At 63.4% G+C, this 14,015-nt stretch overlaps 8 protein-coding genes across 9 annotated transcripts; 4 read left to right on the forward strand and 4 right to left on the reverse strand.

Moving 5' to 3' along the window:
• On the reverse strand, positions 1–1,574 carry GGTG_12468 (hypothetical protein; the record flags this gene model as incomplete). Its single annotated transcript, XM_009230365.1, has 2 exons — positions 1–570; positions 801–1,574. 2 exons carry the CDS (start codon positions 1,572–1,574, stop codon positions 406–408), a joined length of 939 nt encoding a protein of 312 aa, XP_009228629.1. The 3' UTR covers positions 1–405.
• A 1,240-nt stretch (positions 1,575–2,814) lies between these two features.
• GGTG_12469 (hypothetical protein) lies at positions 2,815–5,732 on the forward strand. Its single transcript, XM_009230366.1, has one exon. The coding sequence runs from the start codon at positions 3,042–3,044 to the stop codon at positions 5,670–5,672; it is 2,631 nt and encodes an 876-aa protein (XP_009228630.1). The 5' UTR covers positions 2,815–3,041; the 3' UTR covers positions 5,673–5,732.
• On the reverse strand, positions 5,685–6,784 carry GGTG_12470 (the record flags this gene model as incomplete). Of its 2 annotated transcripts, none has more annotated exons than XM_009230368.1 (2): positions 5,685–6,451; positions 6,766–6,784. In XM_009230368.1, the coding sequence occupies 2 exons, from the start codon at positions 6,782–6,784 to the stop codon at positions 5,940–5,942; spliced, it is 531 nt and encodes a 176-aa protein (XP_009228632.1). In that variant the 3' UTR covers positions 5,685–5,939. The 2 variants fall into 2 exon arrangements, with proteins under 2 accessions (XP_009228632.1, XP_009228631.1); XM_009230367.1 differs by lacking the exon at positions 6,766–6,784 and having other exon boundaries at positions 5,685–6,340; positions 6,401–6,610.
• An 847-nt stretch (positions 6,785–7,631) lies between these two features.
• Positions 7,632–8,532, forward strand: GGTG_12471 (hypothetical protein; the record flags this gene model as incomplete). The annotated part of the gene is made up of 3 exons (XM_009230369.1): positions 7,632–7,796; positions 7,862–8,238; positions 8,296–8,532. 3 exons carry the CDS (start codon positions 7,632–7,634, stop codon positions 8,447–8,449), a joined length of 696 nt encoding a protein of 231 aa, XP_009228633.1. The 3' UTR covers positions 8,450–8,532.
• Positions 8,533–8,986: 454 nt separating this feature from the next.
• GGTG_12472 (hypothetical protein) lies at positions 8,987–10,189 on the forward strand (the record flags this gene model as incomplete). The annotated part of the gene is made up of 1 exon (XM_009230370.1): positions 8,987–10,189. The coding sequence occupies one exon, from the start codon at positions 8,987–8,989 to the stop codon at positions 10,187–10,189; it is 1,203 nt and encodes a 400-aa protein (XP_009228634.1).
• Positions 9,837–10,719, reverse strand: GGTG_12473 (hypothetical protein; the record flags this gene model as incomplete). The annotated part of the gene is made up of 1 exon (XM_009230371.1): positions 9,837–10,719. A coding segment is annotated over one exon (224 nt), but the record flags the coding sequence as incomplete, so codon positions are not given.
• Positions 10,720–11,019: 300 nt separating this feature from the next.
• Positions 11,020–12,962, forward strand: GGTG_12474 (hypothetical protein; the record flags this gene model as incomplete). The annotated part of the gene is made up of 2 exons (XM_009230372.1): positions 11,020–11,184; positions 11,253–12,962. 2 exons carry the CDS (start codon positions 11,020–11,022, stop codon positions 12,960–12,962), a joined length of 1,875 nt encoding a protein of 624 aa, XP_009228636.1.
• GGTG_12475 (hypothetical protein) lies at positions 12,942–14,001 on the reverse strand. The gene has a single exon (XM_009230373.1). The coding sequence runs from the start codon at positions 13,833–13,835 to the stop codon at positions 13,068–13,070; it is 768 nt and encodes a 255-aa protein (XP_009228637.1). The 5' UTR covers positions 13,836–14,001; the 3' UTR covers positions 12,942–13,067.
• Positions 14,002–14,015: the final 14 nt, after the last annotated feature.

Genomic DNA, 14,015 nt, shown 5'->3' on the forward strand with positions numbered 1-14,015 from the left:
CGCCGCCGCCGCCGCCGCGCAGCACGTCCGAGTCGAGCGTGAGGCGGATGGCGGGGAAGTGGTAGCGCATGCCCATCAGCTGGAAGAAGTAGTGCGAGCCAAAGTAGGTGCCCCAGCACACGACGATGAACACCCAGAGGTTGAGCTTGAGCCAATGCTGGGCGAGGAGAGGAGGCCGGCGGGCAGTTTTGGGGCGAGCGACGAGGGCGGGCACAACGAGGGCGGGCAAGGCGACGCCGGTCGAGAAGAGCAGCAGTTCGCGGTCGGCCCAGGTGGCCAAGCGGCCGGTAAGCATCACCCAGCCCACGGCGGCCATCCAGAGCGGGCTCTGCAGGAGGACGGCCCGCTCGGTCAAGGCCTTTTCTGCCGCTAGTAGGCGCTGGTCGGCCGTCGTGGCGCGCGCCGTCATTGTTGCAGCTTTCGCGTTGGCGGCGATTGTCGTGTGCGGTATGCTGGGGCTGGGTCTAGGAGCTGGAGTGGGCGCATGTCGTCAGCTAGGGGAGTTTTGTTCCAGTAGTTAGGCAGGCTGCTGTTAGGGGCACGCATGGTGGGGGCTAGGGGCGCAGTCTCCTGTTTTTGGCCATCAGGCGACATTGACACATTCTAGCCCCGCACAGCGCTCGATACTCTGGGGAAAACACATGTAATTATTACAAGATGGACAGGACGGTTGGGTATTGCGACATTGAATACATGATTGATGAGCTCCGAACCAGCGAAAACGTGCTAACGAAAATAAAAAAATAAAGAAAAAACCATTCAAGACAGGTGCTTCATTTCCAAGCAGCCAGTCCTCATACCTTGACGACATTAGGCGCCCTGAGTCGGCTGGGTGTCGAAACACTTGGGCTCCTCGTAGGTAGAGTAGATGCCTTTGCAGGAATCGGCGTGGTCGACCGTTTGGGAATCGGCGTGGTCGATCGTTTGGGAACCGATGTGGCCGAGCCCCTGGGAGTCGGCGTGGTCACCTTCCGCTGAGCCGGCGCGGCCGGCTGGCAAGCAGGCCGCGCGCAGCCAGGCCGGGGCAGCGCCGTGACCTTGCGGGCCGGGGCGGCGGTGGCCGTGGGAGGCTTGATGCGAGAGGCGGCGGGCTGCGGCAGCTGACGCCTAGGCACGGCGGCCTTGGGGTCGACCGTGCCGGACTTGGCGACAGCTCCCGGCCCGCCGTCCGAGCCCCACGCGGCACTAATCCACTGCCTGCTCGCGATGATGGCCTCGGCGAACTCGCGCGTCATCTCGCCGGTGCGGAAGAAGACGTCAAACTCGTGCGTCCTGAGCGCGTTGGTCGCGCGCCGCATGATCTCCGTCCGCGCCTCGGGCTCCAGGCGCTCGGCGGTGCAGATCACCATGGACCGGGCCTTGACGCAGCGGTCGCCCATCGGGACGGAGATGACCTCGGCGGTCTGGCCGATAACGGGACTTACCTCTTTGGCGATGGCTGCCAGCATCTTCTTCTCGTCCTCCCGCATCTCGTAGTTGTCGCACCCGGTTATTGGGATGGTGTGCTCCATGATCACCTCCCCGACCATCTCCGCCAGGATCTTTGCCTCGGGAGTTGCAATTGCAGCAGCCATGGTTGCGGTAAGGAACGAGTCGAGGTGCGGAAGTGGACGAGTCGGGAAAACTTACGGGTATGGTGAAGCTGTCAAGGATGTGTGTTGGGTGTGTTTTGACAGCTCGGTGCTGATACCGAATAGGAGAAGGGGGAAGTGCTGGGGGTAGAATCGGCCGTTTTATATTGAGTGCTTCCTCTATGCATACAAACGTTGAAGGCACGATTGTCCTCCAAATATCCCAAAGGAACAAAGCATCCTACTGAAGCGGACAGGACGACAAAAGAAAAGGAAGAAAGCATCGTGATTGAGAGACACATATTAATGCCATTCTTTGGCGCCGGCTTTGTGGTCCTCTTGTGGGGAGATCGGGCTAAGAGATTCGCCCTTTTTTTTTTTTTGCTTGAAGCCGCAAGAGCGTTGAGTGACGGTTCCCGCATATGCCAGAACCCAAACGGCCATGTGCGTTGGTTAATTAATTATGGGATGGAATAACAACAGCCGTCAGCATTGTATATCGGCCTGGACCAATGGGGCAGTACCGTCGTGCTGACGGGCGCGGAATTATATCCAAAGCTAGACCGGAGCGAAGGGCAATGTTTTGGTTATCGGCGGTAAAATCTATCGCTTTCCCTAGAAAGAAACTATGTGATTGGAACAGAAGTTGCTACGTTGAAAGGGTGCAAGCAATCCTGGCAAGCCTTTGACCTAGTCGACCTCCAAGTTAATAGCAACAGGCAAATTGGGACACTTGGAGTCATTTTGCCACACGGCTTTGAAGCGCACAAAGACCAACTGCTTGGCGCCGTGGTGCAACAAAACCACAGTCCAGCCCAGCCAGCTGGCGGCCTCATGTTGCTACCCCGGCTCGCGCCCGGGCGTCGTGCAGCACCGTCTCGGAAGCGCGACCAGCCGGGTGGCCAGTGGCTGTGCTGCCGGGCGCGGTCCAGCCAAGCGACAGGGCCAAGCCAGCGCACCCGCCCTTCCGTTCCCACATAGCTGCCAATTTTCCCCAAGGCGAGCCGCGTTAGCGCCCAGCAGAGTTGGCGGCAGAAGACTGGCTGGGTGCCCAAAGAAGGATTTGACGGCCCAAAAATAGCGTTCGAGCCAAGCAGGGGAGAGAGGGTGGGGGATGCAGGTCATGATAGGCGGCGATTGGAAGTCGGCAATGTCGATTTGACGAGCCAATTACCCATGCTCTTGGGAATGGCATTGCTGGCACTCGTCCCCCGTCGACTCCTTTGTTTCCGCATTGGCATCTTGCGGGGGTATTTGTACAGCCCTAGCTTGCCCTCCCACCGGTTTCATCTTGCTTCCTTCTAGCTTGCTTCTTCTTTCCTCAGCTTTTCTTTTTTATCGTGCTCGCTGCTTTTCTCCCTTCTGACAGTCTTCTATTCCACCCTAATACACACTATCGATCCCTTTGCTTAAACTAAACCCGCCCATCCTCTACTCCCTTCATTCCCTTTCACCAACATCCCCAACGCAATGAAGAGTCGACTCTTCGTCCGCACACAGCCCAGTCGGCCCATCTCCCCTGGCGGCGACAGGAGGCCAAGCCCACCAGCGGTGCCGTCGAGCCCACCAGACTCTACCGGCAGCGCGGGGAGCTCGGCGGGGCCGGCTGGGGCGCACGAGATCGTGTTCCCAAAGGTCTTCGAGGAGGCCTGGGGCACGGGCAGCCTGGACGGACGGACGGACCTGGAGCGGGCGCGCATCTTCCTGATGCGCTTCGCCACCATTAGCGCCGGCAACCGCGCCCTCGCCACCGACCTGCGCGCCATCGCCGCCGACCAGGCCTGCCGCTGCATCCCGGACCTGGCCGCCGCCGTGCAGGCCCAGTTCTTCGGCGCCCGCCACGACGGCTTCGCCACCACGCCGCTGATGCAGGCCGTCCGCTTCCTGCTCATCAAGGGCCACGTGCCCGAGGCCGTCGCCGGCCAGGTCCACGGCCACGTTCCTGTTCCCGTCCTCGCCGACCGCGCCCAGGCCGCCGCCCTGCTCGACTTCTTCTTCGACCCCGTCCTGGCCCGCTCGCTCGATCCGCCCCCGCCCGACGGCGTGCGCTACCGCTACCCGGCCGCGCGCCTAAAGGTCGCCATCGTCGGCGGCGGGCCCACCGCGCTCGCCTCGGCCATCTCGCTCGCCGAAAAGGGCGCCGGCCGCGTCGAGGTCCACGTCTGGGAGCGCCGCTGGGTGCAGACCACGGCGCCCGACGGCGTCTCCCCGTGGTTCGGCTACCCGCCGACGGCCCGCCGGCGCGACCAGGTCGTGACCCTGCAGGAGTCGGTCACGCGCCTGCTCAGCCCGGGGTCGCTGCAGGCCCTGTTCGAGGGCCGGCCCGAGGCCGTCTGGCCTGGCTCGGCCAACATCCAGATCCGCAAGGTCGAGGACCGCTTCCTGCGCCGCTGCCAGTCGCACGAGTTCAGGGGGCTGATCCACCTGCACGCCGAGACCGCCACGCGCGAGTCGCTCGCGTCGGGCCGCCTGGGCGACTTCCACGTCCTGTTGGGCGCCGACGGCGCTGCTTCGTGGGTCCGCAAGTCCTACTTCCACGGCGTCGAGCACGAGCGCGGCCGCAGCTACGCGCTGGGACTGGCCTTTGACCGCCCCGCGGGCCTGCCCTGGTCCCAGCCGCTCAACGTGTTTTTGACGCTCGGCCAGACCCGTTACCTGCTCAACGCGAGCGACCACGACGGCCGCGGCTACCTCAACATGCAGCTGACCGAAGACGAGTGGCACCGCATGGTCGGGCTGGACGGCGAGCCCGTCACGTTTGGCCACCCGGGCTGCCTGCGCCGCAAGGACGGCTCCATCCCGGACGGCTTCACCGAGGGCCAGGTATTCGCGCCGGCCGAGGACCGCGAGAGCCCGCTCTGGAAGTCGATCGAGGACGGGCTCAAGCTGTTCGGGTTCAAGGAGGGCGAGGTCATCAACGTGGTGCGCATCCCCATCGTGGTGCAGGCCGTCAAAGAGGGCGTGCAGATGCTGCCGCCGGCCGAGGCGCCGTCGATCCGACGACCGCACGCGCTGGTGGCCGTGGCGGGCGACGCGGCCATGACGGTGCACTTCTGGCCGGGCCGCGGGCTCAACAGCGGCATCAAGTCGGGCATCGCGCTGGGCGACGAGATCGTGGCCTCGCTCAACGACGGCCGCTTCGTGGGCCTGTCGCCCAGCGCCATGGACGAGTACAACGCCTTCATCATGAAGCTGCAGGACCGCGAGCACGACAAGCGCAGCATCCCCATCCTCAACCAGTCCGGCTCGCCCGAGATGCTGGGCTGGCTGCTGTCCAAGGCCGGGTCCGTGCCGGACGAGGTGGCCGTCGAGTGGCTGGTCGGCGCCATGGCCCAGATCGCCGCCCGCCTCGAGGCCCGGCCCGACTGGGCCTTTGCGCCCGTCGCAAACGTCGAGCCGCAGCTGCGCATCGTGCTGCGCCAGCTGCACCCGCTGACCCTGCGCGAGATGGCCGTCAGCTTCCCCTGGCCCACGCGCGAGATGGGCGGCGCCGAGGTCCTGCCCGTACGTTCCATGCGGCCCGAGGAGAAGCAGCGCTGGGTCGCGTCGCTGTGGAACATGCTGCGTGACGAGCGTAAGAAGGAGCGCGCCGGCGTCGACGCCGAAGTCAGGGCGGCGCGGTTCGAGGCGCCTCGGCAGCCGCGGGGCGGGTCTCTGCTGCCACCGCCGCCGTCGCCGGGCCAGCATCCCCCGCGCTCCCCGACACCGCCCGAGGGGACACCACTACCACGACGTGGCTCTGCCGACGCGTCGCCTCCCGAGCGGGCGGGCACCCTGCGGAGAAGCAACGCCACCAAGGCAGGAGGCGGCAGCGTCCGGGGACACGGGCAGCGGCAGCAGGACCTCGGCGTGCCAGGCCTCAGCGGTGCGCCCCGGAGGCACTCGAGGTCTGCGTCCAGCGTCAGCAGCCTCTCCGACTTTGGCCTGGCGGTTCCGGGGCCCGAAAGCCAGGCCAGCAGCTTGAGATCGCCGTCGCCGGGCCCCGCCCCGTCAGGCGACATGCAGCTTGGCAGGCTGCTTAGCGTGCACCGGAGGCCACAGGGCACGATGCTGACGGATGCCCTGTCTTTGGCGCTCTTCCGCGTGGACGCGACCGATTAAACTAGATTGTAGCTCACGTTGATGACTTGATGATTTATGCGATACGACATCTAAGGACAAATAACTATATAATTTCTTTCGTTTGGCCTCCGACTGCTTCTTTGGTGTGCCGACATGTCGAATGTCCAGTGTAAGCCCATATTGCCATTTGCTACCTCCATCGGCCAGTTAATTACATGCACCACTTATTCCCACTGCAGTTGCCCATATCCGCGAGCACCCTCCCTACTTGGCGTATCCAAGACGTCCAAGCCAGCCTTTCTGAACCTACCTCCCCCTCGTCGCAAAATCCACACCCGGTTCAATGCAGCCCGCGCGTTTGGCGAACACGCGGCTGATACCGACTAGCTCACCCTCCAGGCCCGCCGGAAGAGACATGTTCGAGTCGACAAATATGTCGCCCTCGATATACGCCAGGCTCAGGTTCAGCCCAGGATAGGCCGCCGTCCTCTCCAGAAAGAGGCGCGAGATTTCGTCCACCTGACCCGGCACCAGGAGTCCCTTTGAAAAACGGATGGGAAGCTTGATGCTGGGAAGTTTCCGCTCGGTTAGAAAGGCGAGCACGGCCTCATCATCAGGAGCTTGGGGCTCAACTTGGGAGGGCTCACCTGGGGATGGCGCACCTGGGGAGGGCGCACCCTGGAAGAGATCACCCTGGAAGATATCACCTGGGGAGGGCGCATCCTGGAAGAGATCGCCCTGGAAGAGATCGCCCTGGAAGATATCACCTGGGGAGGGCTCACCCTCAGCCTGGTAGGGCCCAACTTGGGAGGGCTCACCTGGGACGTGGGCTCCTATGCCTTCGGGTCGAGTGCCGACGTGCTGCTGGATAGCGCCCAACAGCAGTTGTGCCTCGTTGCTGGTCAGCTCCAGTTGCCCTGAGGCCCGTGCTACGCTGTTGCCAGAAGACATGGCGACAGCGTGGTGGACGGCAAGCTTCCGCGTGATAAAAGCCCTGGAGTGAAGTGGTAGTGACAACTCTGACAGGAGGTGTTGTTGGGCTGGGCGCTATTGGGCTAGGTGCTGCGAGTGAACAGTTGCGAAGCAAAGCGTAAGCATCTGTCGATTAATAGTTTGGGTACTGGTAGGCTACCTATGGAAATGTGGCGCATTGTTCTCACACAACAAACAAATCGGTGTGTGCAGGTACGTATATTCCAAAGGCCCGCTGTCATATTGTACTCGAGACCACCACCTGGAGCTGTCGACCATTTCGGAGAAAATCTGGAAAGCCCTGTCTGGAACGGCCGGACGGGAGCGCAACGTTTAGCCCAAAAAGGGTCTTCCACCATTATCAAATGCACCACCACTGCACCTCGCACTATCGAGCGCACCCTGGCCTGTCTGCCTTGGGGTTTGACACGTCGGTTAGCTGCCAACATCGTTGCGACAGGTGGGTGGCCTGTCGTGTGGGAAGGGCGATTAGCCCAGTGTGATGTTGTGGTAGCTTGGGTTGAAAACGAGAAATCCCTTGGCCTCTAGCAGGTGCGGCTGAAAGCATACAACCCTTAGGGCAAGCGGGCGCTCAGGGGCAGTCTTGGCACTCGCTTCCTGGACCACATCTCGCCGCACTAGCTCAGCCGCTCCCAGGGTCACGGTCTAGAACGCGGGATCTCGAGCCCCGCGGCGCAAAAAGTCGCGCTGCACCTGCGTCCAGCCGCATCCTGCGGCCAATCGCCGTGAGGTCCCTTACATCCCCGGCGCCAACGCCAGGGGCATGTTCGTGCCGGAGCTGTAGCTCCCGTCATGGCCAGAGGCCGCCCGTCAATGCTCGACATCCAGCTGAGCGGGCGCGCGATGGGGCTTAAAACGGGAGATGCCCAGCCATATCTGCCCGTCTCGGCAGGCCAAGCTTCGTCTCTCCGCAGATCCCGCACTTGGCTCGACTCTTGGTAGCCCTTGGGTAGCCCATCGTCTCTTACGCACACGCAACTACTCTCGACAACGCCGCCGCACATCATGACGCGCCTGTTCGCCTCGCTCGGCCTGGCATTGGTCTGCCTTTCTGCCGCCGCCAATGCCGCCAACAACATCTTCGCCGCCTTTAACGGGAACTGCGGGAAGTGCCTCGACCAGGCCTACCTCTCCTGCCCTGGGGACTACATGACGCTAGGGTTCGCGACGGTTGGTGGCTACAGATTCCCTTTGAGGCTCTACCTTGCTCTAACAAACATGGGCGCGACTTTTAGTGCATGTGCGCAGGCAAGGGCGGCGCAAACGTCAACACCTGCCTCAGCTACTGCGACGTGAGCCTGAACGAACCGACCAACGTGGTCAACGCGTTGTACATGTACTGCGCCATCTTCTTTGCCAAGGATGTGTGCCCGGCTGCAGCCCAGGTTTTCAGCCAAAGCACGATGGATAGGCTGTGCAGTCCCGACGCGGTCGCCAAGAGCGAGGCCTTTCTCAACTCTCTTGGCGGGTCAGGATCTGGCGCTGGGACTGGTTCTGGTTCTGGGGCAGGTTCTGGGACGGGTACTGGAACGGGTACTGGAGCTGGCAGCGGTTCTGGCTCTGGCTCTGGCTCTGGCTCTGGCGCGTCGGTGCCAGGAGTGGCGGGAGACAGGTAAGCCGAGACACATCCGTGATTAAAGACAAAGCAACATACACTGACGCAACACAGCACTGGAAATGCAGGCGGAGCCAAGGCCACCGGGGCGGGAGCCAACGTGGGCGCAACATCGACGAGCAAGGCGCTTGCTGCCACGGCGATGCCATTGTCAGGGCTGGGTGTCATGGCAGGACTTGGTATGGCCCTTGTTAATGTGGGCCTGTAGCAGTCTTGGCAGGAATTCGTGTCCGCGGGAAAAGTGTATGATGGGTATCGGGCTTGATAACATTTAATGGTGTTGGACGCGTGGTGTCTGTACTTGAATATACGGCATTGTCTGTTATAGTCTATCCATGCAAGGAATCGCTTGCGAAGATCGATTATTTGGCGGTGACCCGGTAGGGCTGAACTCAAGGCCTATGGCGGGGTTTGTGCCCTTCATGCCAGTGCAAACGCCCTTGTCGCCCACATCTGGCATAGTATCAACGAGATGGCGACACCGCTGACTCGTCAACCGGCCAGGGCACACGGCGGCACGGCGTGGCCTTGGTAGCACATCATGATTCATCGACGCCGAGCTCCACCGCCGGGCTTGGGACGGTGACCCCTGGCGATTACTTGCAGTGAGGCCTTGAAACGCTGCCCTGCCCCCGATTCTCAGCACGCTTCTGCCGTGGTGATACCTAAAATGCCGGCGTCTCTCCTTTGTGGCATCAGAACTGATACATTCCACACATGACAGACAACATTACATGCAAGCGCCATGGAACAACCACAAGGATTTTTCCGCCTGAGCATTGAGCTCCGCGAGGCCATCTACCGACTCGTCCTGTTGGACGAGCAGCCTCTGTGGGCCAGGAGACACGCGGCGTCATGTCCCCAAAGTCCCCGCGACGCCACGACGTGGGAGAGCCCGCCATGGGCCGTGTGGCAATTCCCCGGTCAGAGCCGCCCGACCACGTTTGACTGCTGCCGGTGCGTCGCGCGCACGGGGCTGGGCCTTCTCTTGACCTGCCGGCAGGCGCATGCTGAGGCCGCGCCCGTCTTCTGGGGCAAGAACGTGCACTGCTTCGCCGACATGCCGCAGCTCCTCGGCGACATGGGCGAGCGCATGCGGCCCGAGTCGCGCGCGCTGCTGCGCCACGTGAGCGTTGCCATTTTCGACGACAACAAGTCCCGCTTCGCCAGGCACACGCTCGACGTCTGGCCCGTCCTGTCGGCGTGCCGCGCGCTCGAGACGCTCGAGCTCGACCTGGAGCAGGCCCGCGGCGGCGTCAACGTCACGCCCGCCAAGCTGGTCAGCGACCTGCTCGAGGACCACCGCACCGCCTTGGGCCTGGGCGGTCGCAGGCCGGCCAAGGCCAAGCTGCCCAACTTTCGGCGCCTGAGCATCGCAAAGGTGCTTCAGTACCACGTCGCGGCGGCGGACTACGAGGAGAGCGACAGGGTGGAGATACTGCACGTCAAGTACTCACAGCCGCTGGACCTGGATGCGGCGCGGGACCGGGACACGACGGTGCGTGCGCTGACGGCGTTTGAGGGGCGGTTCCTGCCCGAGGCCCGGGCCGCCGTCGGCAGTCAGGTGCTGGACCCGTCGCGCCAAACCTGGCAGGGGCCCACACCCGTGTGCTTCCTGGGCCGGGCCCTGGACGACCGGCGGTATGCGGTGCGGCTGCGGCTCCGCGAAGGCTCGGATGAGACGACCGAGGTCCAGTTCTTCGGGACGCCGCTCAGCGTCGAGACGCTGAGGGAGCATGAGGAAGAAAGGGCGAGGGAGGCGGCATACAGAAAGGCGCATGGGCTTCTTACCGTGGAGGAGGAACGGGCCAGGAGGGGGGTGGAAAAGGAGGAGCGGATACGCAAGAGGGTCGAGCTGGAAAGGAAGATGGAGGGGGCAAAGGAGCTCCGGAAGAAAGAGAGAAAGCGTGTCATGCCAGCACGTGGAGGGCAAAGTGGCGGAGACTAGCGGCTTAGATTCGCTTGCTTTGAGCCTTTGTCTATTTTTATTCAACCCGTTTCTAGCGCTATTATGACGACTGTTAGCTCGTCATTTTCTCGTACCCTTCGGAACCGCGACAGTACACAGTATTATCGCAAAGAGCCATAAATCGGTTTGTGGGCTGGTTTGTCCTAGTCCTTCCAGGTAAGCAATACCCAAACAGGACATATCCGTCTCGAGGCCAACACGAGCGAGGGATAGCTCAGCCAGTGTAATGCGAGCGGCCAAGGGCTGACGCCAAGCTGTGCCTCAGAATTCCGACGACATCCAACCTCACTGGGTGCGGTAGCCATTAACCACCCGTTGACTCACGCAGGCAGCCGTCGACCCCCCTTTATTCTCGCGCGATTCCAACACCACCGCCAGCTGTGGCGTCGGCCAGCGTCCGATACCGACTGTTGGAGCGGGCGCTAGGAGCCCGGGCGCAGGCGCCAGTGCCATGACGGCTCGTATCGAGGCCAGCCACGTGCGACACGCTAGCGAACAACACACCATCTCGCAAGCCACTCGGGAGTGCAGAGGATGGAGGGTCGGGCGCGAACACGAGGGGCTCGCGACTTGGCCATAAATACAAGCACCCAGGACTTGCTTCGGCTGACGACAGCTCGATACTGGCAAGATCCTGCCGGGTACTCCTCCCATGTCTATCATTCGTTTGTAGCTCTTGCCTGGGTACTCCTCTCACGCCTGCCCTTCGTTTGTCGCTCTTTATAGAGGCTGCGACCTCGCTCACTCGCTCAAACACGTTCTTTCTTATCGTAGAGCCCTTGCTACCCCCTTGATACCTTCTTGTCAGGATGCGCGCCAGCCTTCTCGCCGTCTCCGCCGCCCTCCTCGCCCTCCCGGGCCTCGCGTTTGGGGCCCGGGTGAGCCAAGAGGGCAACTGCGGAGGCAAGAGGGGCCCGACCTGTCTCGGGTCCGAGTTTGGAGACTGCTGCTCGCAGTACGGCTGGTGCGGAAGTGTAAGTGCCAAGCATGGGGCCATGGGCCGCACTCGTCCTAGACCGGACCACCTCTAACAAAGCAGCAGACGAGCGCGTATTGCGACGCTGGCTGCCAGCCCGGGTTCGGCAAGTGCAATGGCCAAGGCCAGGGCTCGTCGTCGTCGACGAGCCCTTCGGGAACCACCACCAAGACGACCGCCAAGACGACGGCGGCAACCACCACCACGGCGCGTAGCACCAACACCAACGACTTGCCCATCACCAACACCCGCAGCAGCACGGGGACAAAGACGGCCACCTCGACCAGCTCCAGCGCATCAGCCTCGGCCACGTTCGCGTCCATCCTGGACTGCCTGACGGCCAAGAAGCTGCAGTTCAGCTCGCCCAACTCGCCCAGCTACCCGCAGCTGTCCAAGCCGTACAACCTGCGCCTGCCCTGGAAGCCGCTCGTCATCGTGCTCGGCACCTCGGTCCAGGACGTCCAGGGCGCCGTCGCCTGCGCCGCACTCTTCAAGGTCAAGGTGCAGGCGCGCAGCGGCGGGCACTCGTACGCGGCCTTTGCGCAGGGCGGGCAGGACGGCTCGCTGGTGGTGGACCTAGCGGGCCTGCAGACCGTTAGCGTCGACGCTTCCTCGGGCGTCGCGAGCGTCGGCGGCGGCGTCCGGCTCGGCAACCTCGCGTCGGCGCTGTACGCGCAGGGCCAGCGGGCCGTGTCGCACGGCACGTGCCCCGGCGTCGGCATCGGCGGTCACTTTACGCACGGCGGCTTCGGCTACAGCTCGCGCGCGTGGGGGCTTGCGCTCGACTCCATCGTGGCGCTGGACGTGGTGCTGGCCAACGGCACGGCGGTTAAGGCCAGCGCGGCGGCCAATGCGGACCTGTTTTACGCGCTGCGCGGCGCGGCCGAGTCGTTCGGCATCGTCACGGCCTTCCACCTCGCCACGCAGCCCGCGCCCGGGCCGGTCATCAACTGGTCCGTCCAGCTGCCCGACATGTTCTCGTCGGCCGACAGGGGGGCGCGCGCGCTGCTGCACGTGCAGGACTTTGCGCGCAACGCGTCCGTCGTCGACGCCAACCTCGGGCTCGGCATCTACATGGACGGCGAGACCTTTAGCATCAGCGGCACCTACTTTGGGCCCCGCAGCCGCTTCGACGGCGTCATCAAGCCCGAGCTGCTGCGCGGGCTGGGCGCCGCGCCGTCGGGCCAGAGCACCGAGGCGGTCGACTGGATCACCAGCCTGACCCAGCTGGGCGGCGGGGGCCCGCTGGCGCAGCCGACCGAGGCGGGCGCGTACGACGAGCACGACACGTTCCTGGCAAAGTCGCTGACGGTGCCCGAGGCGTCGCCGCTGACGCCCGCGGCGGCCCGGGCGTACTTTCAACGCATCATCTCGAGCGCCGCCTCTGTCGGGCAGGCCGGCGGCAGCTGGTTCACCATCATTAACCTGTACGGCGGGCCCGGCTCGCGCATTAACGCCGTGTCGGCCTCGGCCAGCGCCTACTCGCACCGCTCGACGCTGTGGGTGTTCCAAAATTACGGCTCCACGGGCACCGCGGGAGGGCCCAGCTTCCCGGCGGCCATCGGCACGTACCTCCAGGGGCTGGGCGACGCCATCAGGTCGGCCATGCCGGGCGTCGAGTTTGCGGGTTACAGCAACTACGTCGACCCGACGCTGTCGGCGGCCCAGGCACACGATCAGTACTATGGCGCCTCGACGTATGCGAAACTTCTGGGGTTGAAGAGCGCGTTTGATCCGCAGGGCCTGTTCTGGAACCCGCAAGCGATTGGCGCTTAGGGGGACCTTTAATGTTATTCAGTAATGCTTATTAGATACTGCTACGATGCATATGCATAGTAATGCCAAAATGTAACTCCCAACTCGTCCCATTATCCGCTCCCATTAACTTAGAGTGAACTCGACGGTTGTGTCGCTACCCAGCCTTCCCACAACCCTCCCCTTGGACCCTGGCGGCAACAGAATACATCCGTTCACAGACCCCGGCGTGATTACAGTGCCGGCCTTGAGCGGCATGTCTGGGTGCTGCGCGCGCGCGTAGGCCACGACCGAGGTCAGCACCGCGCCGAACCCCGGTTTGGCCATCCTTTTGTCGAGCACGCGCCCGTCGAGCTCGAACGAGACCTCAAGGCCGTCTACGTCCGTCCCCCGCGCAAACTCCCCGCCAAAGACGTAGCCGAGCGCCGAGAGGTTATCGGCCAGCCCCGCGGCGGGGCCAAGCTGCTTCCCGGCCGTGGGCTCCCCCAGCCGCGTGCCGACGATCTCGATGCCCACAAAGTACGACGCCACCGCCGATGCCACCGCCGCCTCGTCGACGCCCTCGCCCGCGGGGACGTCACGGCCCAGCCGGACGCCGACCTCGAACTCGAGCCCCTTGACGGCGTAGGACGCGGTCGGAAGGCAAAAGTCCGGGCTGGTCCCGACGCGCGACCGCCAGATCGGGGCGATGATGCCGGTGCCGTCGGGCTGCATCAGCGAAGTCTTGTAGAGCCCGACCTCCTCGCCCAGCGCCTCCTGCTGCGCGAGCATGACGCGGTAGGCGCCGGCGCGGTCCAGGCCGGCCAGGGCTGCGGGGTCTATCTTGGAGTGACCGCCGGCGCGCTGGGCCTGGACGAGCAGGCGAACTGCCTCGTCTTCGTTTGCGTGTGCCATTTTGCTGGGGTTTGGATCCGTCGTTGGGTCTGAGTTTTTTTGCGAGTGTTTGCTCGTTTCTAAACAGGACAGGATTCTGATGGAGCCGGACACCAGTCAAAGTCGAGTCGAGGTCCTTTCGCGCAAAGTTATTACTCATACACCCGGACCGCAGTCGGCGCCAGACGGTGACTGTTTAAA

Source organism: Gaeumannomyces tritici, assembly GCF_000145635.1.
Source record: "Gaeumannomyces tritici R3-111a-1 unplaced genomic scaffold supercont2.8, whole genome shotgun sequence".
NCBI classification, from domain to species: domain Eukaryota; kingdom Fungi; phylum Ascomycota; class Sordariomycetes; order Magnaporthales; family Magnaporthaceae; genus Gaeumannomyces; species Gaeumannomyces tritici.